The sequence below is a fragment of the Musa acuminata genome, chromosome BXJ3-1 (assembly GCF_036884655.1).
Source record: "Musa acuminata AAA Group cultivar baxijiao chromosome BXJ3-1, Cavendish_Baxijiao_AAA, whole genome shotgun sequence".
Taxonomy (NCBI): domain Eukaryota; kingdom Viridiplantae; phylum Streptophyta; class Magnoliopsida; order Zingiberales; family Musaceae; genus Musa; species Musa acuminata.
In genome coordinates, this window is record NC_088349.1 from 42,640,352 (window position 1) to 42,666,643 (window position 26,292).

General features: G+C 43.4%; 1 protein-coding gene across 7 annotated transcripts in view; it reads left to right on the top strand.

Annotated features, from left to right (window-relative positions):
• Positions 1-342: 342 nt before the first annotated feature.
• Positions 343-26,292, top strand: part of LOC104000514 (alpha-N-acetylglucosaminidase-like) — a 71,440-nt gene continuing 45,490 nt past the window's right edge. For 2 of the 7 annotated variants that reach the window (XM_065137242.1, XM_065137245.1), the window contains exons 1-8: positions 453-593; positions 681-708; positions 1,238-1,350; positions 3,019-3,095; positions 4,025-4,236; positions 6,151-6,272; positions 12,778-12,863; positions 13,026-13,120. In XM_065137242.1, coding sequence (XP_064993314.1) covers positions 1,348-1,350; positions 3,019-3,095; positions 4,025-4,236; positions 6,151-6,272; positions 12,778-12,863; positions 13,026-13,120 — 595 coding nt within the window. In that variant the 5' untranslated portion in view covers positions 453-593; positions 681-708; positions 1,238-1,347. Of the gene's footprint in view, positions 594-680; positions 709-1,237; positions 1,351-3,018; positions 3,096-4,024; positions 4,237-6,150; positions 6,273-12,758; positions 12,864-13,025; positions 13,121-26,292 lie in introns of those variants that run through there. The other 5 variants (XM_065137244.1, XM_065137246.1, XM_065137247.1 and 2 more) reach the window with 5 other exon arrangements.

The window sequence follows — 26,292 nt, forward strand, 5'->3', positions numbered from 1 at the left end:
CTGACGTTTATGTTAACAAGAATAAATAAGAATTATGGATATTAAATTATACTTAAATGTAGAGGATGATACAAAAATCCCGAAAACCCTTGCCGGCCTGCGCGGTTCTCTTCTCCTGGCTTATGTAAGCACCGCCTCATCCTACATCCGTATCCAGTGTGAGCCCGGGATACCAAAAGGCAACTTCCGATTGGTTGTTTTTGTGTGGGTCCAACAAAGAGAGTTATGAGGACCTTTCTGGTAGCGCATTCTTTCGTGCATGGTGACTGGGACGGGACACAGGTGACACACCCCTTCCCCACTCACCCACTTAAAAATGCTCCGACCGGCCGCCCATTCCCATGGCTTCTCCTCGCCCGCTACCCCGAGTCCGTCCCCTCTGCGCTCTCTTCCTCTCTCTTCTCTTTCTCGTTTTCCTCCTCCCATGGGCGGCCGGCTCTTCTCCGCTGGAGTCATCCCACCTATATCGAGTCCTCCACGTCCAAGAACGGGAGCGCTTACCGCCCGCCGTCCAGGTGGCCGCCGCCCGTGGCCTTCTCGCCCGCCTCCTCCCATTCCACGTTTCCAGCTTCGAATTCGAGATCGTTTCCAAGGTCGGCAAGTTCTTGATAATGTCTCTTACTAAGACAGACGATCAAATAATATGAATACGTAGAATTTATTTCCTAAACTTGTTGCAGGACTACGCGTTTCTGCAATTCTTGAAAGGTTTGTGTTGAATCGAGGCTTTATGGGTTTGATTCTTGATGTGCTCTGTATGTGCTAGATCGTTGGTTCTTGGATTTCTTTAGGAGGGTTAAATTATCTGGTTTCTGCTGAATTGGTTTCCTTCTTCGTCCGTTTCCCCGAGTCTTGGGTTCCTTCCTCTCTCTCTTGTCTTTCTCCTAGGCCTCGTCGCATGGACGAATGGCTCTTCTCCGCTGGAGTCCTCCAATCTATATAGAGTCTTGTCGACATCCAAGAACGGAGGCCCTCGCCGCCGTCATCCAGGTGGCCGCCGCCCGTGGCCTCCTCGCCCGCCTCCCCCTTTTTCACGTTTCCAACTTCGAGTTTGAGATGGTTTCCAAGGTCGCCGACGTCTTTATTGCTAATTTCTCTTACCTTAGACAGACGATCAAATAATATGATTCCGTAGAATTTATTGCCCAAACTTGTTATAGGACTACGCGGTTCTGCATTTCTTGAAAGGTTTCTGCTGAATTGGGCTTTTATGGATTTGATTCTTGATGTGCTCTAGTGTGCTAGACCGTTGGTTCTTGGATTACTTTAGGAGAGTTGAATTACCTGAATCTTCAAAGGAGGAAAAAATTGACAAGTGGAAGTATTGGCATCATTGTATAGAGGATCATGGTATGTTATTCAAGAAATTCTTGCATTTCCATGCACTTTGGCAACATCTTCCACATTCAAACATGTACAGAAAATTATTACAAATGTTTGACCACCTTGCTTATTTGCCACTTATTGTTAAGGGTGGATTACAGGCAGGAATTTGTATCAACAGTTGATCTCCTGTGTAAGAATAGTAACTAGTGGCTACATAGTATCTAACAGTGACACTTCTGAATATTACAGTGGATTCAGTTAATAGTTAGATTACTTGGAAGCAAGAATGATGTAGGTCATGTAGCACAATTGTTTGTGTCTACAAGGAAAATTCTATGCATCAGTTTAGAACCTGATGACTGTTGATCATTTTAGTTTAGAACCTGATGACTGTTGATCATTTTAGTTTTCGTGATTGACATTAGGATGCATTAACATTTTCCAAGAACTAATTGCAAATAACAGAAAATAATTGCAAATAACATAACTGAAGCTGTTGGATTGTTTCCAAGAACTCTCAGGAACCATTTTTGGTAAGTGCAGAGTCGTTCTTATGATGAACTAAGTAATACATCTAAAATCAACCAACACTATATTGTGTTAAATTGAAAATTTGGACTAGCGACAAGATAGACTGATCAATGAAGCAGCAAATGGTATAGATGCATGAAGAACAAAACAAGCCATCATCTCATCGAAACATCTGAGAATGCAAAATCTAGGACAGATAATGTGCAGATAACCTGAAAAATTCAGGACTCAGTTCGAAGGTTAAATCGGCTCTAGCATCAAGGTCATAAAGACAAAAATTAGAAGGATAGAGATTTAAGTAACTGTTGTATATGGTTGGGTTATTTTGGTGCTTAGGTCTTCAAATATTCTTTTAGTAATTGATGAGGAACTTTGTTATTTCAAGTGGATGTAGCTACCATGACCTCGTTGATGCAATTGGAAGAAATAGAAAATTAGTAGCAAATGGTCATATCGAAAAACAATCTTGTTGATGTTAAAGTGCTACTGTTAACTTAATTAAAGGAGTCTACAAGTTAGTAAATATTTTGTGGAGAAAAGCAAAAAAGACAATTGTTCAATTTCCATAAGGGAATTGATTTATAGGAGGTTTTTCAGCAAGATACAAAGGACTGGCTTTTGGCTGATAATTAAATTGGATCTGCACTCTTCATTAGTGTATTTTACTAACTCCTTCGTGATTAGACTATATTAAAAGATCTAACATTTTCTGATGTGTCATGGACAATTGAATCTTGCTAATACTCAATGATTATGCCTTTTAAGTGTTCTGCAAACTCATTTATCTTTAGAAAGAAAATTGGGATATGGGTAAGGGAACTTAACATGTGTAACAAGTTCAAGTAGTTAATTCATGTTTAATATATTCTATTCAGTAATAGGTTCAAACAAGTATAAAAACTTTTGCTAGATGAAGGCGAATATAATATCCAATAGAGATACGTGGTAGATGAATACTTGAAATTTTAGAACGTTTAGTTGCATCTATTTGTTGATTGGAGTATTGTGTCAATCCTCTTTCAAAGTTTTATATTAATCAAGATATCTTTTGTATCTATATGATTGTAGTAATTGTCAACATCCAGATCATTTAAATGTTCAATTTTTTCATCACTGTATTCTCTGCTAAGTGGATAACACTTCACTGGACTTATTTTTAAGGAAACATGTGGTGGAGCAGCATGCTTCATTATTAGCAACCATCCATCATTAAGTACAAAAGGATTCCCAGAAATACTGTAAGTACCATTAATTGTTTTTCATATTTATATTGATTCATTCTTTTGTTCATTGATGGTATAGGTTGGTGATTTTGTAAATTGAAGATTAAAGTGCTTATTTGCTTTGTTCTTTTATCAGATTGAACTTCACTGACAAAATATAGAAAAATCCATGAAGACTATGGTCCTCAATGAAATTGCTAAAGTATAAGATTAGTAAAACAAGGCTAGATTGGTAATATTGTTAATTGGCTACTACATTATTGTTTTGTTCTTCCTCAGAAGATGTATGATGGCAACCTCCTTATTTTTGATGGATGCTAATTTTTACTACATTATTATTTTGTTTTTCCTCATAAGATGTGGGAGGGTGACCTTCTTATTCTTGTTGAATGCTAATTTGGCACCAAGTCATCAACCAGGGTGAATAAGTTGGGAGCCAAATTACTTAAATGTAGCTTGGTTGTGTTTTCTGTATGTTCTGTCATTTGTTGTGTTGGATACAGTATGCAGAGGTATTCTTTTGTACTTTGACATTTTTTATTCATTGGATAAAGATGAAAGGGAGCTTGATTCTTCTATATCTGATTGGTTTTACTTACTGCTTTCCTTGGTCGATGCTGAAAATCCATCTAGTTGGCTTTCTTTCTTCCTTCTAATGGTTCTGTTTGTTAGATTGTGTCCATCAAGATATTGTGTGGGACAACATCTGGATGTCTTGGCCAATAAATTTGTTTCTAATTTATGGAACTACTTTCCATCAAGATTTATGGATATCAGAATTTTGGTACAGAATTATGCTACTATAAGTTTTTGTATATGGTTTTTCATTTTTTTTCTGTTAGTGAAATATGAAAGTATTTAAAAAATACTTCAGATGCTTATCCTGTAATTGTGCCTCCTGGTTTGTGTTCCAATGTTGAAATACTCTGTCAATGTTTTAACAGAATCCAGGGGACAAGTGGTGTTGAACTTTCTGCTGGTCTCCATTGGTACTTAAAACACTGGTGTCTGATACACATATCTTGGGAGAAGACCGGTGGTCTACAGTTGTCATCTGTACCAAAAGTGGGCTCCCTTCCGCATGTTCCTTCGGCTGGTATTTTGGTACAAAGACCTGTTCCGTTGAGTTACTACCAGAATGCTGTTACATCCAGTTGTAAGTTACTTTATTATTTATTTTTTAAGTTGATTTGGCGCTCAATAGCCCCTTTAGTTTGGTCTAGAAGTCTATTAATGTGAGACTGAAGTATCTATTTTCATCTTGATAGCTATTATTTGAAATTCACTTTCTAGTTTTTATATTACTTAAAAGCTACACATAAAGTTGAAACGAGTTTAATCTAGTCTGAAAATCCAAGAAACCAACTTTGATCATGTGTATGTATGAGAGCTAGCATAATGGACATTTTTTCTTTTAGTTTCGTAAATTTTAGTGAATACTACTACAAATTATTTGAGCATCTTATGTACTTCGGTACATTATTTATCCTCAAAAGAAGGGAAATAAATGGATAGTTTCACTGTTTTTACTATGATAATAATTAAGAAAATGGTTCTTAACATTGCTTAGACACCAACTCAAACTACAGTGCAGCAATGGCACAGCTGCCTGATTGTTATTTGAACAACATAGCTATTAGTTCAAATAAAATATGAAAGATGGAACAAAGAGGTAAAATTAACGTGATTATAACCTCCATGAAGTTCCATTCTTTATACCATTCACTTCAGAGCATATAATGGAGGTTCACATTTAAAAATGAAATAGATTTTTTTGTTTGATTTTTTTGGATTAAATTTGCTGAACTGAGTGCTAATTTGCTCCACTTTCTGCTTTATACATGGTTGCTTGTCACCATCTATAAGCATATCAGACTCCATAATTTGTTATAATCTGGCCTCATGATATTTGTGCTTTCTATATGTTTCTAACTGAAATTTGGATAGGCCAGAAAATGTTTGTACTAGATGTGGATTCAGCAGCTACATAGGTGCAGATGTTACATGTACAATCATGGTGGTTGCCTCCAAGTTCTAACTAACATTTTACAATCATAAAAGTTAAACCGACTGAAACATGTGCTAAGAGATAGTCAATCTGTTAGAATGTCATAGTCCTTAAGTCCATCTAGGTCAATTAGCTATTTTTAGTGATTACATTATCTAGAATGTTTCTTCATTATGCATCTAGTAAAAAATTGTTTCGCAAAAGAAATGAGGATATGTTTAATAAATCATTAATTTCATGAATAGATTTCTCTCCACTATTAGTTGGGCAGCAGGAAGTGACATTTTCCAAGAATGGCAAGTTTGAGCCATTTGATTTATAGTCATTTCAGTGTCTTTGGACCATGGAGAGTCATCATCTGTTGTATGCTTAAACTCATCTAAAATATATAGTCAGTTACCATGACATATGTTTGTTGCCATTTAGTTCCATTGCTGGTGACCTCTTGACTGCTGACTACCTGGTTATTGACCCCTCCAGCAACTAGCTACCAAGTTGTCGGTCATCAATAAATAACTATCCATAACTGTTTGGCCATCAACACGTTGTTAGATCAGTGTTGTCAATCCATTTAAATTGTCAGTTAACTTTTTTTAATGCAAATGGTGCAATTTACTTTAAACACTGAATTCTGTCATATAACAACAAGTTCAATTAGTTTATGGTTATATTTTGTAAATGCTTTCACTTCTCCAGCACTTCCTTGGTGCATTGAATGTGTGTGCATGGTGCATTTTAACTGACACATTGCATGAGCTTTTTACTACTTTGCGCTGCCCTTGTACTCGTTTTACATAATGTTGGCATGCCCTTGTGCTAATATTTGTCCATGATGGTAACATTCTAGTGTGAGTTTGTGTTGCTTGTACTTTCGATCCTTGATTTTGCTAGAACCTTTACGGTGTTTGGATAAATTGGCTAAGATATTGATGCATAGTTTATGATGTGAAATGCCAGCCGTTGGAACTGCCTCGGGTGGCATTCTAGGGGATGACACCCCAGTTGTATGCTATTTATATTTGTTTCTTCCGTGTTGTGAACTTTGTTTTTTACTGTGTTAAGATTCATATGCATGGTGGAGTTGGGAAAGATGGGAGAAGGAAATTGATTGGATGGTTCTCCAAGGGGTCAACTTACCACTTGCTTTCAATGGGCAAGAAGCCATTTGGCAGAAAGTTTTTGAGGTACAATACTTTTCTTTTTCTTCTATCAGTGTCCTTTGCTATTAGTTTGTCAAGGTATAATACCTCAATATATGTACCTTTTCTATCAAACATAGAGCAACAAATGATGTTTTGCCTGGACTGGTATGTACATAACAGTCCTGGTGTGTGAACCAGTATGTGGACTGCCCCCGTTTTGGACCAGTTCAACCTGCCCATATAAAATGTAAAAAATATGTTTGCACCTTTGCCCTAATCGTGCACGTCATGACCTCGTACACTGTTGCTCTGCACCACCTTTGCCCTAATCGCATCTCAATCACAAAGGATACATCATGTGATGTCGCCACTCACCATCTCTGCGCACAGCCACCAAGCACATACACCTCTTCTCCTCTTCCTCCACTGCCTCCTTTTCTTCCTTCCTTTACTGTGCCTTCTCCTTCATCTTCACTCATACATACCAGTGTACTGGTACCGACCGGTATAGGTCTGGCTAGGGAATGATATGCATCCAGTATGCACTAGATGACGATCCTTTTTATATAGTTTGAGATGTTAGTTCCTTACGGATGCAACTTTGCATGCTGCTTTTTTGTACAAAACAATATTTTACTTCTCATCCTTGTACCATAATTTTTAGCTCTCTCATCAGTCCATTGACCATTCAAGACTCTACCAACAATAGGTCAACTATGGAATACAACTCACAATGAGGAGGTTCCTTTGGTGATTTGACAGTATTTGATATTGGCTGTCAATCTAATGTCAATACCCTGAAGCAAGGTTTTAAATACCGGTCCGTACCGACGTATTGAGCTCCGCTCGGTACGGCACGTACCGGTATGTACCGTCGGTACACCAGGGTATATCGATGGTACATCCTAAAACCTTAAAAATACCTGGTATTGGTCTGTACGCCTCGGTACCGGCCTGTCACGGACAAAACTGTAAACAGGGCTTTTAATGTAAGCTTATGTATGTCCGTGTCTTTTGGCTTGTTCATGCGTTGCACAACATGCAGAGGGACAGTCGAAGGCTTAACAATCCCATTTTAGTTGAGTTTGGTGGCTGTTTTAGGCTTGTAAATAAATGTTGTGTCATGTGGACACTTGTGAGAGATATTCGGTATGTAGTGGACCATTTTGGATCCTTTGTTGTGCGACCGTTTAGAGCTTATAAAGTCTGTTTGTAATTTGCATTGGCTATGAAGTGTTTTTCGAAATGTTTGCTTGTGGATCCCGAGTGAGGCGTTTTCTTTGACCCATTTTCTCTTTTATAGGTCCTAAGGGACCATGAGAGGTTTCGGGGAGGCTGACTTTTGCGGATGGACACACAACGATGCTGCACGACTTTGACAAAACCAGCTAAGTCCATGATTGATGGTATCAGAGCGGGACAAGCACTCATAGAAACACTTGGTATGCAAACGTGGGGGTCAATGCAGCCCGCACGCGCGATCGTTTAGGGGAAAGCGGGCATGGAAATGTAGGGAAAATGAGTCACTCAGAGGAGCGGACATCTGAGATTGACATTCAGAGGAATGACCAACCCTTCGCGCAAGAGGCATTACGAGGATAAGCAAGTTGGGAAGAATGTGTAGCGCACAAAGGCTGAGATGGTTGAGTTTGAGCTACGACTCAATGTTGGCAACCATACTTGATGGTGATTAAGGCAAGCGAGGCACTTGGTAAAGGATGAGACTATGTAAGGTGGAATGGGTTGTTCAGTGACCGAAAGAGTTGTGCAAAGCTCGAAAAATTCGATACTCATTTAAAGGCTTGTATGCGAACGATGGAGTGTTCGTAGCCATCCTAATGTGACCGAAACTCGGCGCTATGGAGCAGTGAAACTTTCTCTTCAGCATGAGAATAATACGTCTGTAGGAGGCTAAAGTGTGCAGCCAGTTCAGCATGTTGCTAGGCCTTGAGGGGTGCAGCGGGGATTGTATTGACGTGGAGTCGCAATCTAGCAAGTGCGTTTGCGGGAGGTAGAACAATGCACAATTTGTTCAACAAGGTGGAGTAGTCCAAGGGGATGGTGGTCTTCGAAACTTTCAAAGAGAAGGAAGCGAAAAGAGAAGTTGCTCCAACGGGAGAGATATTTAGGAGGGATAAGTCCCGGCTCTCCAAAGGGAGAACCATGTGTAACGGACCGGACATGTTGAGGAGTACCTCAAAAACAACTTCACAAAGCTCAACGGACCAAGCAAGCGACGAGGAGTCGTTGCATGATCTCGCTTGAAATAATGCATTGGGGAGATGCTTGCGAGATCAAGTGGGGGAGTAATCCAAGGCAACGCAAATGAAGGCACACTTGGAGTCGATATGGAGATCAGACTCAATGGAGGGCTGGCTCGTGGAATGGTGGGCGTGAGGACTATCATCAACTCAATGCAAATCGAGGAGCGGAGCAACTTGGGTGTAGCTTGGCGAAGTACCTAAGCCACATGAAGGGAGCCGACATAGAAGATGAAATATGGAGCGGAGGCACAGAGCTTTCTTTGGATAGAGGATATGAACTCTTGCAGAGGCAAGGGCGGGATTATGTCGTTCCATGGATCCCTCATTCTGATGGAGCGGGCTCATCCTGCATGGTGCCAAAGATGAAGGGAGTTTTGAGGCACATACACCTTACCTCAGAGAAGCATTTGATGGAGGCGACTCAACTTGCAAATACGAAGTTGGGTTCAAAAGGCCTTAGCACGGGGCAAGAGGATGCGGTGTACAGCGGAGATTGTGCTAGTAGGGGCAGAGGCCCAGGATCCAAACAATAGTGCACCAATTTTAGCGAAGTCGGTGGACTTCGGAAGCTACTAGGCGACGGACTGTCATAGAGCGGTGCTTCGTCTAGGTGTGACTCGAGAGCGGTGGACGAAGGTTGATTGCCAAATGAGCGAACACAATTAAAGGTGGAAAAAGCTTTGCGATGTGTTGGCAAAGGCCACACATGGAGGGATCACAATTCGAGTTCTTCCCACAAGGATCAGAATGCAATGGAGATGTCACCGGGAGGCGACATGGTGCAGCGGATCGTGGTGGAACAGTTCGTGGCAATGCGATACACACGATATAATCCCGTGAGAGACTATCTCATATGGAGGTATGATCGGGAGCTATTGGGAGCTCCACTTCGGTGAACAACACGATGACAAGAAGGGCTATGGATTCAAGGAGTGAAGGCCATGGTACCGTAGAGGCGGGTCTTCCGTGCGTGTATCGAATTTTATATCGGATGAAAGCCTTGGTCATTAGCATATGGGGCTGTGTACTACCGAGAGAAAAGTTCGAATGTAAGTACCAGTGAGTCCCATGGGAGGGACTTGATTATGCAGAGGTATGATCGGAGCGGTTGGAGAGTTGGACTGCTCTAGAGCTCATATTCGCTTAAGGGAGCCCGGCAAGTTAGAGGACAAGGCTGAGTAAGCGAAGATTGCTATCAAGGAAGCTAAGGAAAATAGAATCGGTGCGAACCCTGCAACATGATGGCAGAGGCCATGAATGAGAGTTGTAGTCTGTCTTTCCATCGACCAAGGGGAACTACTTGGAGAACACAGAGGTGTTGAAGCAAGGGGTCGAAAGGGGCGAGGAAGCGACGACGAGTTCAAAGAGACTTAGCTACCTAAAACCAAGTATCAGTTAGAATGAAGGTGAACTCGGAGGAATGCCACAGAGGTAGATCTATCGATCGTGAAGAAAGAGATGTAGATGTAAGGCGACGGATAGTAGGGCCATGGGCATGACGGCGCTATGGTACCGTAGCAGCTGGACTTCCGTGAAGTTCTCGATCTCTTGCTCTCATGGAGGGAGAGCGTATGGTCGTGAAAGGGGCCGAGGAGGTGGAGCATGCGGAGGCAAACTCCAAGTACCAAGATAAGGTTGAAGGGCAAAGGCCAAGGAACTTTGTAAGACCGGTGTCAACGAGCTTCTCATCAAGATAGCTGAAAGTGGAGGACTTCGGGTCGATACAAGAGTAGACGACCAAGGAACGAAGCAGGCAGTACACGGTGCTGTACCTTTGCTACTCAGTGGAGTAGGCGACTGTTGATGGAGAAGACGGTACAATCCTAGAGGCGACCAATACTATTAAATACTTACTCCAAGTTGGGGTGTAAACTTCCTGCATTCCAGAAGTTCGATGGCATTGAGAAGGTGAATCATAGTAACTAACTCAACGCAAGGAGTGCAAACACTTCAAGTGCTTCAGAAGTGTGAGCAAAGAGCAGGTGAAGGTCAGTAACCAGCTCGATGCATGGAGTACAACCCTTGAGGAGCCGGGCGAAGTCAAATAACCTTTGCCTTCTCAACTCTTAAGAGAATGGCCGAAACCGAGTACCCCAATTCTCTTAGCTATCGAGCAGAGGAGCTCTGCATATGTTCAAAGCCCCTTCGAAGAAACAAAATGGAAGACAATAGTTGTCAAATCCTCACCAATAGTGATCAGTGCTACTGAGAGTAGATTATCCGTTTCATTTCCCAAGAGAGTGCCAATCGAAAGCAGAAGTGATGCGAACATACTTGGAAGTGACAACTAAGTGAAAGAAGAGTCGATGGGCAAAATTTGTAGAGGAAGGACCCGAAAACTTTAAAAGTTTACGAGGCGATGCTCGTTAAAGCTTCAACAAGCATCCACCCAGTTTAACCAACATGAGGCATTTGAGAGACTGAAGCATAGTAAGGATGGTCTTTTCCTTCATATGAAGGATCCGCAAGAACCAACAGGGATCGACACAACTCAGCCAACCACACACTAGAGTTAGAGTCATTGGCGAGTTGAAGCAGCATGACGGATCAAAAGTTCGACTACTTAACAACAGCAGCGGAGAGCAGCTGGGAGCCAAGAGATGCATTGCTGTTGGAGCAGAAAATTAAAGACTCAGTAAAGGCAAGGAGTTGTACTGTGTTAGGACTCTAGCTAGGAGAGTCCTAATTGAGAGGGACATTCATGTAAAACCTACCTAAGCCGACCCCTATTAAAGAGGTGAAGAGGCCGGCTAGGGTTAGGAGGTTGTTTCTTAGAGAAGAATTAGGAGTTGTAAAGGAATAGGAGTTTTGAGTAGAAGTCCTATTAGGAATTGGTTAGAAGTAGGAGTCTTGAGTAGAAGTCCTATTAGGAGTTAGGGTTTAAAAACCCTATAAATAGCCATGTATTCCTCATCTTTTGATAAGCAATAGATGAACCTTTTCTGCAGCCTTTGAGCAGCAACTTGGAGGGAGGAACCCGTATAGAGTTCCAAGGAGGCCGATCCCCTAAAGAGATCAATCCCAAGTTTAGAATCTGCAAGGGTTCTAACATAGTGTCGGCAAAGGCTTCGACGAGGACGTCGAAGGAATAAGTGGGGGAGAATGTCACGGACAAAACTGTAAACAAGACTTTTAATGTAATGCTTATGTATGTCCGTGTCTTTTGGTTTGTTCATGCGTTGCACAATATGTAGAGGGACAATCGAAGGCTTAACAGCCCCATTTTAGTTGGGTTTGGTAGTCATTTTAGGCTTGTAAATAAAGGTTGTGTAATGTGGACACTTATGAGAGATGTTCGGTCTGTAGTGGACTATTTTGGATCCTTTATTGTGGGACCGTTCAGAGCTTGTAAAGTCTGTTTGTAATTTGCATTAACTATGAAGTGTTTTCCGAAATGTTTGCTTGTGGATCCCGAGTGAGGCGCTTTCTCTAACCCGTTTTCTCTTTTGTAGGTCCTAAGGGACCATGGGAGGTTTCGGGGAGACTGACCTTTGCGGACGGACACGCAACGGTGCCGCACGACTTAGGCAAAACCAGCTAAGTCCGTGACAGGTCGGTATGCCTCGGTACCGATCAAAACATTGGTACCGCCCGGTAGAGGGTGGTCTGCATACCGATATCTTCTTGGACCGGTATATACTGCCTGTATCGGGCGGTACATATTGAAATTGAGAACCCTGCTCTGAAGTTAGTTTTCCCATTCTACCTATAATACTTCTAGGAAAGAGATTTTCCCTAAAACCTAATAAGCTAGTTAGCATGAAAAAGTAATTATCACACTGATTGTCATTTATCAATTCTTTTCTTGTGCGATCACTGAGCAAGAAGCTGAAACTCTAGATATTAGAGTCTAGAAGTTTACATAGGGAGCAGTTTTGACAAAATAGTGAACAGAAAATCCCTGAATGTGAACCTCTTGTTGTTTTAATAATTATATGCTTGGTGATCTTACTACATGGTATATAGGCAACTCCCTTATAATTTCACAAGCTTCATATGGTTTAATACTTAAAAAAAAAATAAAAACTTCATTGCAAATAATTTCTCCTTGTGATATTCAGCTTGACATGGATAGGATGATATCAATTATTCTTTAATCTCTTCATGTGCTTTTTATTTTGTTATTTTGCTACTTGGTTATTGATGACATGTGATCTCTACTTAAGTTTTGTACGAGTTCTTTGTTGTTTGTCTGCATAGTGATTATCAAGATTTGTCACATTGCTCTAGCAGGTAATTGGAATTATTATTAATTTTTAAACAGTCTTCCTACTATTTTTTAGAGGTATAATATCAGCCGTAGAGATCTGGATGATTTTTTCGGGGGGCCTGCATTTCTTTCATGGTCACGTATGGGAAACTTGCATGGGTGAGTTTACTATTTTGTTTAATTTTAGTTTCAGTACATAGTAGAAATGGATTATATACATGGTTTTGATTGGTAATCAAATGTTGTGCAAAATTTATAAGCTTGACCACATACTAATTTAAATTCTTTTATTCTGTATTCTTTTGCTGTGCTTGATACTAGATGGGGTGGACCCTTGCCTCAAAGTTGGCTTGATGATCAACTTGTTCTTCAGAAGAAAATTCTTGCTAGGATGTACTCGTTTGGAATGACTCCGGGTATTTTTAGAAGAAGATTTAAATTCAATCCTCTATATTTGTAGGCATCCTTAAGATCATAATCTTGCATGATAAATAGATACATTTTGAATCTTAGTAAGTTCTCTTAATATAATATTTTAGGTTGGTAACGTCCTTAAGATCACAATCTTGCACAATTAACGGATACATTTTGATTCTAAAAAGTTATATATCTATTTATTGAGAAAAAATTGTTTGCATCACATCTTCGATTATTTTTCATTGTAATGTGAAGTTTATATGTTTAGATTACTTTGTGGTTGATGCTTGTAAATAGCTAAGGTTTTATAACATATTGCGTGATACATGTGACAGACTGCATTAGTTGAGGTTTGGAAACTGAGTGTATGCCCTTCTCTCATATACACGAGGCTGTTTCTTATGACTGTTCAATAACTCTTAACATTGGAATAAATGAGATTAATGTCATGCCCTGCTGCAACTTTACTCACAAAGCCAAGCTGTATTGGACAGGTTAATGTCCATATAATTTTATACAAACAAGTAAACAAATAAAAAATTTATTTATTTTCATTTATTGTCTCAAAATATTTGAGGATAACACTTAATTTGAGTTCAAAACCAATCATATGAACTAAACAAAGTACTATTGTATGACATAAATTCTATTGTATCCTGTGTCAGTTAATTTTACTAAGTCTGTAGCAGAATGAAATGGTATTATAAACAGCATAATTAGCATAGTAATTTGGTACGGAATGTACCAATTGCAAAATTACATAAAGACAAGGGGAATAGATTTGAAGGTATATTTTGAGAATTGTGACAACAAATATAACGTTGTTTTCACTTGTTCATATTACTTATGCCTTCTTACATGCTAGTGGGATTGGCAACATAAGTTGATTACTGGAGTCATCAATGGTGTAATGTTGACACCCAGGAATGAACAACAATAAGACAAGGGAAGAGGACATAATTCAAACTCTCTATTTGGTTAACACAAAGTGCTATAGGAACAATCCTTAAATTGGTTTTTTACTAACTAAGGATTGGTTATTGGAAATAACTAGTAATAATGGATATAATAAAATCGTGACTATCTTGATGGTGTTGAGATGTGCCTTGGTGAATGGATATTTAAATTATACAAATATATTAATGATTCAATGGTTCAATGATGATATTGCCACTACTGACTATTTTAACAGAATAGTTAGTGACTAAATTCTAATATTTATTTAATAAGTAATTTGTTTATGATATAGAGTTTATTGATTTGTCTTATCTTAATTTTGTTAATTTTTATAATAAGATTAGGAAGAAATTTAAAATTTACATTATATTAAATGACGTTCAAGATACTTACACATAGAGTCGAACCGGAGATCCATCAATTGTGCAACAATGCACTAACCATTAGGATGTCAAATCGGAGATCTATCAATTGTGCAATAACGCACTAACCATTAGGATGTCTCAATAGAGCCTCTTGGTCTGAGCTCATGAAGAAAACAAGTCAGTGTGTTGATAACTTTCAATAAAATAATTTGTGCTTTGGACAATCTTTTTCATTTGAAATATCAGGTAAATTTGCATTTGATCACTATTTGATTCAGGTTTTAGAAATCCTCTTATGTGCTAGTGATGGGCTGAAGCAACCTCAAGAATTTTGGCTAGTACTATTACATATTTATATGAAAATGAAGGCCAAACAAGCCTTTATGTTTGGATACCATCTTGATTTAAGCTGTACAACTTTTTTCTTTCTACCATTCCTTCTTTATCCTTTTGCCTAATAGTAAAGCATTGGTGAGCATGGTTTGATGTACTGCCTAAAAGCGTACTAAATGAGCGGTACATATTGCTGATTGGTACGTGGACCAACCATTTTCGGATGGTACAAGATGAGCATTGGTGAGATGGTTTGACATACCAGCTGAAAGGGTACAAGATGAGTGGTATGTATCAGTTCGCCTATTGATTGATACACTGACCAACCATTTTTGGATGGTACACTACAAGGGGGGTGTACCGGATGGTATGCCTCATGTATCACCTGATATGGTCACCATTACTGATCAATACGGGTTGGTAACAGTTGGATTTCAATGGTACCAATTAACATTTGGGTTAAATCAGTTCCAATAGTTAGTTCGATCGTTGTGTCACGAACGATCATCGCGCACTTGAAACAACTTCGTTCAACGAACCGTCCGTCGTTTTTGCATACTTGTACAGAGACATGGCAGCCTGTTTTGCCTTGGTTTTGTGTGTTTTTCTTGTAAAAAAATACATGTTCGAACAGGTTGCAGTGCTACAGTGCAACTGCTCACTGCGCCGGGCCAAAAAGCCCCAAAATGGCTCCGTTTTCGTGTGCCGCGGGCTGTTTTCTGCAGCCCGCTGCAGCGCTAAAAAACGTTAGCCATCTCAGCACCCTGGAACCCCTCGGGTGGCATAGGGCTGGATGGGGCTTCGATATATTGTCGAGCGTTGAAAAATCTTCACAAGTTCGCACGTTAACTTGACGGGAACTTGCCTTCGCGCTCGGCACCCGATGAACAGTTGTTTGTGGACTTGCAACTGTTCGTTCTACCTTCTAAAGTCCTTGTTTTCTCCTTCCTCTCTTTTCTCTCTTGCACTCAAGGTGCTTGCTGAATTGCTTGTAAAGCTTCCCTCTTTGCGAGACGCCGGGACTTGTCCGTCGCTCATTTTCAATCTAATCAACTTTCTGTTTTACAGGTCCTTCGGGACTTGTACGAGGTTGCAACTAGGCTGAACCTTTGTGGACGCATGTGTCGTGAGGGCGCCTCATGACTTAGGCAATCCCAGCTAAGTTCGAGAAGTTGGTGCAAGGGTATGTCGCGACTTAGGTAACTCAAGCTAAGTTCGCGACTTGGTCACAAGGGTGCCTCACGACTTAGGCAATTCCAGCTAAGTCCGTGACATTGTGGTATCAGAGCGGGCAAGCAATTCGAGCAAGCAGCGAAGGAACTTCACAATTTCTCCATGACAAAGCATCGTGGCGAATCAAGCAAGACGGGGCAAGCCGGACCCTTGCCCCAAGTAGCCGTAGGTGGGCTGTAAGTGCATACTCTCTCTTATGCTGTTGGAGCCGTTCAGGAGGAGCGTGACAACGAACATGATGAGCGAGAAGTTGGCTACTCTCCGCGAGCGGAGGAGGCGCAATCTAGAGCGCCAACTAGGAAAAAGAGCCATAATGTCACGAACGGTCATCGCGCACTCTCAATAACTTCGTTTAACGAATCGTTCGTCGCCTTTGCATACTTGAACAAAGACATGGCAGCCTGTTTTGTCTTGGTTTTGTGTGTTTTTGCTTGTAAAAATACATGTTCGAACAGGTTGCAGCGCAGAGTGCGATCGCTCACCGTGCTGGGTCAAAAAGCCCCAAAATGGCTTCGTTTTCGCATGCCACAAGCTGTTTTCTGCAGCTCGTTGTAGCGCGCAAAATGTCAGCCATCTTAGCACCCTGGAACCCCCCGGGTGGCATAGGGCTGGATGGGGCTTCGGTATATTGTCGGGCATTGAAAAATCTTCATAAGTTCGCACGTTGACTTGACGGGAACTTGCCTTCGCACTCGGCACCTGGTGAGCAGTTGTTTGTGGACTTGCGACTGTTCGTTCTATCTTCTAAAGTCCTTGGTTTCCTCCTTTCTCTCTTTTCTTCTGTGCACACAAGGTGCTTGCTGAATTTCTTGTAAAGCTTCCCTCTTTACGAGACGTCGGGACTTGTCCGTCGCTCGTTTTCAATCTAATCAACTTTTTGTTTTACAGGTCCTTTGAGACCTGTACGAGGTTGCAACTAGGCTGAACCTTTGCGGATGCATATGTCGCAAGGACGCCTCAAGACTTAGGCAATCCCAGCTAAGTCCGAGAAGTTGTTGCAAGGGTGTGTCGTGACTTATGCAACTCAAGCTAAGTTCGCGTCTTGGCCGCAAGGGTGCCTCACGACTTAGGCAATTCTAGCTAAGTCCGTGACATTGTGGTATCAGAGCAGGCAAGCAATTCGAGCAAGCAGCGAAGGAACTTTGCAATTTCGCCATGGCAAAGCATCGGGGCGAATCAAGCAAGGTGGGGCAAGCCGGACCTTTACCCCAAGCAGCCGCAGGTGGGCTACAAATGCAAACTCGCTCTCATGTCGTTGGAGCCACTTTGGAGGATCGTGGCAGCGAACATGATGAGCGAGAAATTGGCTACTCTCCGCGAGCGGAGGAGGCGCAATCTAGAGCGCCAACCGGGAAGAAGAGCCATAAGGAGAGACTCACAACGGTGGAAACCCTCTTGGATGTTCTTGAAGCGAGCTTGGAGGAACTCTACCAAGGCCAGCGAAGGCTTCTTGGGGTAGAGAGCTCACAAGAAGAAGCTGAATCCTGAATCGACAAGGTTGAGGCCCTAGTCGATCGATTGACGGATGATACTAAAGACTCCATGCAACATTTGTATGAAGTCGTGGCGGATCTCACTTCTAAAGTGACAGCACTCACTAGGGCACTAAATGTGGGAGGGAGAAACACTCGCGTTGCACCGCCACAAAATCTAAGGGCACCTGAGCCTCATTGCTATGGAGGTACTAGGGATGCAAAAGAGCTCGAGAATTTCTTCTTTGACATGGAATAGTATTTTCGAGCTACAAGGCCTGATTTTGAAGATACCAAAGTTTCAAAAACAACTATGTATCTGAACGAGGATGCAAAACTTTGGTGGCGAACCCGCTAGGAGGAGATCTAACATAGGTCGGTGTCAGGTGGACACATGGGAGGACTTAAAGCAGGAGTTGAGAATTCTGTTTCTATCTGAAAACACAGAGTTCGTCGCAAGGAGGAAACTAAGACAACTCCGTCAAAGTACTTCCATTCGAGACTACGTGAAGTAATTTTCTGCACAAATGCTGGACATACAGGACATGTCTGAAAAGCAAGGTTCGCAATACCGTACCGTACCGGTATTTCGACCTGGGCTAGGTACCGGTACGGTACGGTGTACCGAGCACTGTAGCACTACTACAGTGCAGTGCTACAGTGTATTGGTGCACTGTAGCACTGTACACTGTACTGCTACAGTGCACTGCAACAGTGCACTGTATTGCTACAGTGCACTGTACTGCTACAGTGCGAACCGGTACCGGGCGGTCCGTGTACCGCTGGCCTGTCGGACCGGTACGTACCGCCCGTACCGGGCGGTACGATTCGGTACGACAGACATTGTTGAAAAGGATAAACTGTTCAGCTTCCTCGATGGTTTGAAGCCTTGGGCTCAACAAGAACTGCATCGAAGGAATGTCATTGATATGATCGGGGCAATTGCTGTCGCAGAAAGGCTCACCGATTTTGTTACCTCTGAGGACCCGGGAAAAAGGAAACAATCTTCAGGAAATCGCCCTTCAAAATATTCTCAAGGGAAAGAGCCCAAGGGCGAACAAAGGAAGAAGAGTTCCCACAAAGGGCCAAGCTCAAAAGGCAAGCCCCTGAAGATTGGCGGATGCTTCTTGTGCGGAGGGCCGTACATGGTGAGGGAGTGCCCACAGAAACAGGCACTCAATGCTTTAACAGCTTTCATCCATCCCCCCAAATCGGACAAGGGCAAAGTCGTCACCCTCAGTTCAAGTAGTTCAGAATCTAGTAGCGACGATGAGGAGTCGCAAGGTCCCCGAATGGGAGCAATGCATTTGTTGAATGCATTACGGGGTCAAGTGGGGGTGAACATGAAGTCAAAGCCATTGAAAGCAGGGAATAACGAGCTGATGTATGTGGACATTAAGCTCAATGGCCAAACAACCCGTGCAATGGTGGACACGGGCGCTACCCATAACTTTATTGCTGATCGAGAAGCAAAGCGACTTGGACTGATCTTGGAGAAAAACCTAAGTCGGATGAAGGCGGTGAACTCGAAGGCTAAGCGGATCTCCGGGTTGGCAAAGGGAGTTCCCATTAAGATCGGAATATGGAGCGGGAGCACAAACATGATGGTGGTGCCACTGGACGACTTCCAAGTGATTCTTCGGATGGAGTTTATGCACGCAGCAAAGTTAGTGCCAATGCCATTCCTAAACTCTCTATGTATGATGGGAGGTAACGACCCCTGTGTGGTTACCGTCTCTCGGAGAGGAACCAAGGAACCCCACTAGATTTCGGCATTACAACTGAAGAAAGGGGTACGAAAAGGTGAATTAACATTCGTGGCCGCTATGAAGCTAGAGACACTCGACGAGAAGGCTATTCATAAACCTGCTATGGTGGCTAACGTCCTGAAGGAGTTCACAGACGTTATGCCACCTGAGTTGGCGAAGACTCTACCGCCACGCAGAGGTGTGGATCATTATATCGAGTTGGAGCCAGGAGTGAAGCCTCCAGCGAGACCACCCTACCGCATACCCCCTCCAGAGTTGGCAGAGCTCAGAAAGCAGTTAGGTGAACTGCTAAGCGGTGGTCTCATCCGCAATTCTAAAGCACCATTCGGAGCTCCAGTTCTCTTCCAAAAGAAAAAAGATGGGAGCTTTCGACTATGCGTCGATTATCGAGCCCTCAATAAAGTGATGGTGAAGAACAAGTATCCCATCCCACTCATTGCGGACTTTTTCGATCAATTAGGCAAAGCCAAGTATTTCTATAAACTCGACCTCCGGTCGGGGTACTGGCAGGTGCGCATTACTGTAGGCGACAAAGCGAAGACTACCTGCGTGACCAGGTATGGAGCGTTTGAGTTCTTGGTGATGCCTTTTGGCTTAACCAACGGTCCGGCCACGTTCTGCACTCTTATGAACCAACTATTCAAAGAGTATTTGGATAAGTTCGTGGTCGTCTACTTGGACGATATCGTCGTCTACAGCCAAACGCTGGCGGAGTATGTCGAGCACCTTCGGATAATTTTCAAGGTTCTTAGGGAAAATACTTTGTTTGTGAAAATGAAGAAGTGCTACTTTGCTCAAACATAGATCTTATTCTTGGGGCATCAAATCGGTGATGGCTCCATTCAAATGGACAAATCGAAGGTGCAAGCTGTTGCGGAATGGTGAACTGTAAAGAAGGTGTCAGATTTAAGATCCATCCTTGGATTCGTTAACTGCTATCGACGCTTCTTAGTGGGGTATGTGAAGCATGCAACTCCATTGACGGAGTTGCTGAAGAAGGAGCAGCCTTGGAGGTGGTCTGATAAATGTGAAGCTGCGTTCCAAGATCTGAAGGCTGCTGTGTTGGAAGAACCGGTGCTCAAATTGCCGGACTATGGGGAGCCCTTCGAAGTCCATACAAATGCTTCAGACTTTGCTATTGGGAGAGTACTCATGCAAGAGGGTCATCTGGTGGCCTATGAGAGCTGTAAGCTCAACGAGACCGAGCAGCGGTATCCGGTGCACGAGAAGGAGATGACAGTGGTGGTCCGCTGTCTATGAGTTTGGCGACACTACCTTCTTGGATCACGATTTGTGCTGAGGACAAACAACATCGCTTTGAGCTATTTCCAAACTCAGAAGAAACTCTCCCTAAAGCAAGCACGATGGTAGGACTTCCTGGTTGAGTTTGATATGGCAATGAAGTACAAGACCGGAAAGGCAAATGTCGTGGTCGATGCATTGAGTCGGAAAGTGGAGCATGTGAATGCCGTACAATTGGAGGGCAGAGGCCAAGCATGTCAGTTGCATTCCAACTTCCTTTCCAGGATCATGGATGGACTGTACAGTGATCCCCAAGCAGTAACCTTGATGCAGCTCATCAAAGAAGGCAAGGCACGACGATTTTAGGTCCAGGAGGGACTCGTTTACAAAAAAGGGGATCGGGTTTATGTCCCTCGAGTGGATAATTTGAGGCGTGAGCTCTTAAGGGAGTGTCACGATTCTCTTTGGGCTGGACATCTGGGCATTCACAGAACCTTGGCTCTCGTAGAGAGGGCCTTCTACTGGCCGAAGATGGGGACTGATGTGGAGGAATATGTTTGAACGTGCCTCACTTGCCAACAAGACAAGATGGAGTAACGGAAGCCTGTGGGACTTTTGGAGCTGTTGACCGTACCAAAAAGACTGTGGTGTCACGGACTTAGCTGTTTTTGCCTAAGTTGTGTGGCACCCTTGCATGTCCGTCCGCAAAGGTCAGCCTCCCCGAAGCCTCCCATGGTCCCTTATGACCTACAAATGAGAAAACGCATTAGAGAAAACGCCTCACTCGGGATCCACAAGCAAACATTTCCAAAAACACTTTATAGACAATGCAATTTACAAATAGACTTTACAAGCTCTAAACAGTTGCACAACAAAGGGTCAAAATGGTCAATTACAGATCGAAAATCTCTCACAAGTGTCCACATGACACAACCTTTATTTACAAGCCTAAAGCGGCCACGAAACCCAACTAAAATGGGACTATTAAACCTTCGACCGTCCCTCTACATGTTGTTCAAAGCATGAATAAACAGAAAGACACGAACATACACAAGTATTACATCAAACATTCTATTTAGAACTTTGTTCGTGACATTCTCTCCCACTTATTCTTTCGACGTCCTCGTCGAAGCCTTTGTCGACACTGCAACTGCTCGCCTTTGCTGAGTCTTCAATCTTCTGCTCCAGCTGCAATGTGCCTCTTGGCTCCCAACTGCTCTCCGCTGCTGTTTTTGAGTAGTCGAACCTTTGATCCGCCATATTGCTTCAACTCGCCAATGACTCTAACTCTAGTGTAGGGTTGGTTGAGTTATATTGATCCCTGTTGGTTCTTGCGGATCCTTCAGATGAAGGAAAAGACTATACTTACTATGCGTCAGTCTCTCAAATGCCTCATGCTGCTTGAACTGGGGGGATGCTTGTTGGAGCTTTAACGAGCATCGCCTCGCAAACTTCTGAAGTTTTGGGTCCTTCCTCCACAAAATTTGTCCATTGACTCTTCTTTCACTTAGTTGTCACTTCCAAGTAGGTTCGCATCACTTCTGCTTTCGATTGGCATTTCGTTGGGAAATTAAGCGGACAATCTACTCTCAGTAGCATTGATCACCGTTGGTGAGGATTTGACAACTATTATCTTCCATTATCTTCGAAGGGTCTTTGAACCTGTGCAGAGCTCCTCTGCTGGATAGATAAGAGAATTGGGGTACTCGGTTTCGCCCTTTCTCTTAAGAGTTGAGAAGGCAAAAGTTACTTGACTTCGCCCGCCTCCTCGAGGTTGTACTCAATGCATCTAGCTGGTTACTGGCTTTCGCCTGCTCTTTGCTCACACTTCTGAAGCACTTGAAGTGTTTGCACTCCTTGCGTTGACTTAGTTACTGTGATTCACCTTCTCAATGCCATCGAACTTCTGGAATGCAGGAAGTTTTCACCCCAACTTGGAGTAAGTCTCTAGTAGTTTTAGTTGCCTATGGGATTGTACTGTGTTCTCCATCAACCCGGCCGCCTACTCCACTGAGTAGTAAAGGTACAACACCGCGTACTGCCTGCTTCGTTCCTTGGTCGTGCACTCTTGCATGACCCAAAGTCCTTCACTTTCGGCTATCTTGATGAGAAGCTTGTTGACACCGGTCTTACGAAGTTCCTTGACCTCCGCCCTTCAACCTTGTCTCGGTACTTAGAATTTGCCTCTGCATGCTCCACCTCCCAGGCCCCTTTCATGACCAAGCGCTCTCCTTCCATGAGAGCAAGGGATTAATGACTTTCATGGAAGTCCCGCCTCTACGGTACCATGGTGCTGCCATGCCCATAGCCCTACTATCCGTTGCCTCGCATCTGCATCCCTTTTCTTCACGATCAGTAGGTATGTCTATGTGGCACTCCTCCGAGTCCACCTCCATTCTAACTGATGCTTGATTTTGGATAGCTAAGTCCCTTTGGACTCGTCGTCGCTTCCTCGCCCCTTTCGACCCTCTGTTTTAACACCTCTGTGTTCTCCAAGCAGCTTCCTTTGGTCGATGGAAAGATAGACTGCAACTCCCATGCATGGCCTCTGCCATCATGTTGTAGGATTTGCACCGATTCTGTTCTCCTTAGCTTCCTTGGTAGCAACGTTCGCTTACTCGACCTTGTCCTCTAACTTGCCGGGCTCCGTTAAGCGAATATGGGCTCTGGAGTAGTCCAGCTCTCCAACTGCTTCGATCATACCTCTGCATTATCAAGTCCCTCCCATGGGACTCACTGGTACTTGCATTAGAACTTTTTCCTTGGTGTAACACAGCTCCCATATACTGATGACCAAGGCTTTCATCCGATGCAAAATTCGATACACGCACGGAAGATCCGCCTCTGCGGTACCATGACCTTCACTCCTTGAATCCATAGCCCTTCTTGCCGTCGTGTTGTTCACCGAAGTGGAGCTTCCAGTAGCTCCCGATCATACCTCCGTATGATCTAGTCCCTCACGGGACTATGTCGTGTGTATCGCATTGTCACAAACTATTCCACCACGATTCGCTGCACCATGTCGTCTCCTGGTGACATCTCCATTGCATTCTGATCCTTGTGGGATGAACTCGAATTGTGATCCCTCCATGTGTGGCCTCTGCCAATACATCGTAGGGTCTCCTTCAACTTTGATTTTGTTCGCTCCTTTGGCAATCGACCTTCATCCACCCACTCTTGGGTCGCACCTAGATGAAGCACTGCTCTAGGACAGTCCGTCGCCTAGTAGCTCCCGAAGTCTATCGACTTCGCTGAAAATGGTGCACCATTGTCTGGATCCTGGGCCTCTGCCCCTACCAGCACAATCTCCGCTGCGCACCGCTTTCTTTATGACAACTTGAATGGCAACACTGTGGCATATTCTTCAAGAGTACCCGCCTCCGCGTCCTCTTGCCCTGTGCCAAGTTTTTCTGAACCCAACTTCGCCTCCGCAAGTTGAGTCGTCTTAGTTCCTCTAACAAATGCTTCTCCGAGATAAGGTGCATGTGCCCAGAAGCTCCCTTCGTCTTTGGCACCATGCAAGATGAGTCCGCTCCGTCAGAATGAAGGACCCATGGAACAACATGATCTTGCTCTTGTCTCTGCAAGAGTTCATGTCCTTAACCTCTGTCCAAGGAAAGCACTATGCCTTCGCTCCATGCTCCATCTTCTACGCCGGCTCCCTTCATGCGGCTTGGGTACTTTGACAAGTTACACCCAAGTTGCTTCGCTTCTCGTTTTTGCATTGAGTTGATGGTGGCCCTCGTGCCCACCATTCCACGGGTCAGCTCTCCCTTGAGTCCGATATCTATATCGACTTCAAGTGTGCCTTCATTTGTGTTGCTTTGAGTTGCTCCCCCACTTGATCTCGCAATGCATCCACCAATGCATTCTCTCAAGCGAGATCATGCGACGACTCCTCGCCGCTTGCTCGGTCCATTAAGCTTCGTGGAGTTGTTGTTTGTTGAGGTACTCTTCCTCAACATGTGCAGTCTGTTGCACATGATTCTCCCTCTGGAGAGCCGAGAATTATCCCTCTTGGATATCTATCCCATTGGAGCAACATCTCTCTTCGTTTCGGAGACCACCATCCCCTTGGACTACTCCGATTTGCTGAACAAACTGCGCATTGTTCTGCCTCCTGCAAACGCACTTGCTAGATTGCGACTCCACGTCAATACAGCCCCCGCTGCACCACTCAAGGCCTAGCAACATGCTGAACTCGCTGCATAATTCAGCCTCCTACGGACGTATCCTTCACATGCCGAAGAGAAAGTTTCAATGCTCCATGGCGCCGAGTTTCAATCGCCTTGGGATGGCCACGAACATTCCATCGTCCGCATACAAGCCCTTGCATGAGAACCGAATTCTTTGAGTTAGCAATTCTCCTCACCTCTGTGAGCTTTGCACAACTCTTTCGGTCGTTGAGCAATTCATTCCACCTTGCATGGTCTCATCCTTTACCAAGCGCCTCGCTTGCCTTGAGCACCATCAAGTATAGTTGTCAACGTTGAGCCGTAGCTCAAACTAAGCCATCCTAACCTTTGTGTGCTCTGCATTCTTCCCAGCTTGCTTGTCCTCGTGGTGCCTCTTGCACAAAGGGTTGGCTATTCGTCTGAATGTCACTCTCAGATGCCCGCTCTTCCGAGTGACTCCTTTTTCCTACATCTCCATGCTCGTTTTCCCCCAAACGATCGCGTGTGTGCTGACTGCCCTCAACGCAGCCCCGCTAGGTCCCTCACGTTTGCATGCCAAGTGTTTCTATGAGTGCTTGTCCCACTCTGATACCATGTGTCACGGACTTAGCTGGTTTTGCCTAAGTCGTGCGGCACCCTTGCGTGTCCGTCCGCAAAGGTCAGGTTCCCCGAAGCCTCCCATGGTCCCTTAGGACCTACAAACGAGAAAACGGGTTAGAGAAAACGTCTCACTCGGGATCCACAAGCAAACATTTTCGAAAACACTTCATAGACAATGCAAATTACAAACAGACTTTACAAACTCTGAACAGTTGCATAACAAAGGGTCAAAAGTTCGACTACTCAACAACAGCAGCGTAGAGCAACTGGGAGCCAAGAGGTCTATTGCAGCTGGAGTAGAAGATTGAAGACTTAGCAAAGGTGATAAGTTACAGTGTCGGCAAAGGCTTCGACTATGACGTTGAAGGAATGGGTGGGGGAGAATGTTACGGACAAACTTCTAAACAGGATATTTGATGTAATGCTTATGTATGTTCGTGTCTTTTGTTTTGTTAATGCTTTGCACAGTATGTAGAGGGACGGTCGAAGGTTTAACAACCCCAGTTTAGTTGGGATTGGTGGCTGTTTTATATTTGTAAATAAAGGTTGTGTCATGTGGACGGATACGCAAGGGTGCCGCACGACTTAGGCAAAACCAGCTAAGTCCGTTACAATAGTGATCAATTTGGCTGGTTGACACGAGAGGACATTCCTTGCTAGCAAGAAAGTTTTATATTGAAATCAAAATTGGTAATGGACTTAAAGGATTGTATGGGCTTCATTATCAACTAAACGACAACTAAATGAGTGATGTTTTACTTGCCGAGAATTGAGTACCTTAGTGCTTAATTATCCTTTTCATTCTCACTAGTAATATTTTTCTCTTATGCTTTTGTGTTGCAATCTTGTACAACTCAAGCTAATTTGGTATTTCAGATCTGAACTTCAGGTTAGTGTGGGTTCCACGTTTGGCGTACTGCCTGAAACAATATGAAAAGGGTTAAGTTTGACCCCAATGGTCAATTTGACCGTTGGGCCCTCTTTTGGGGGTTTAAATCCCCCCTCCTTCGCCCTTCTTTCACTCA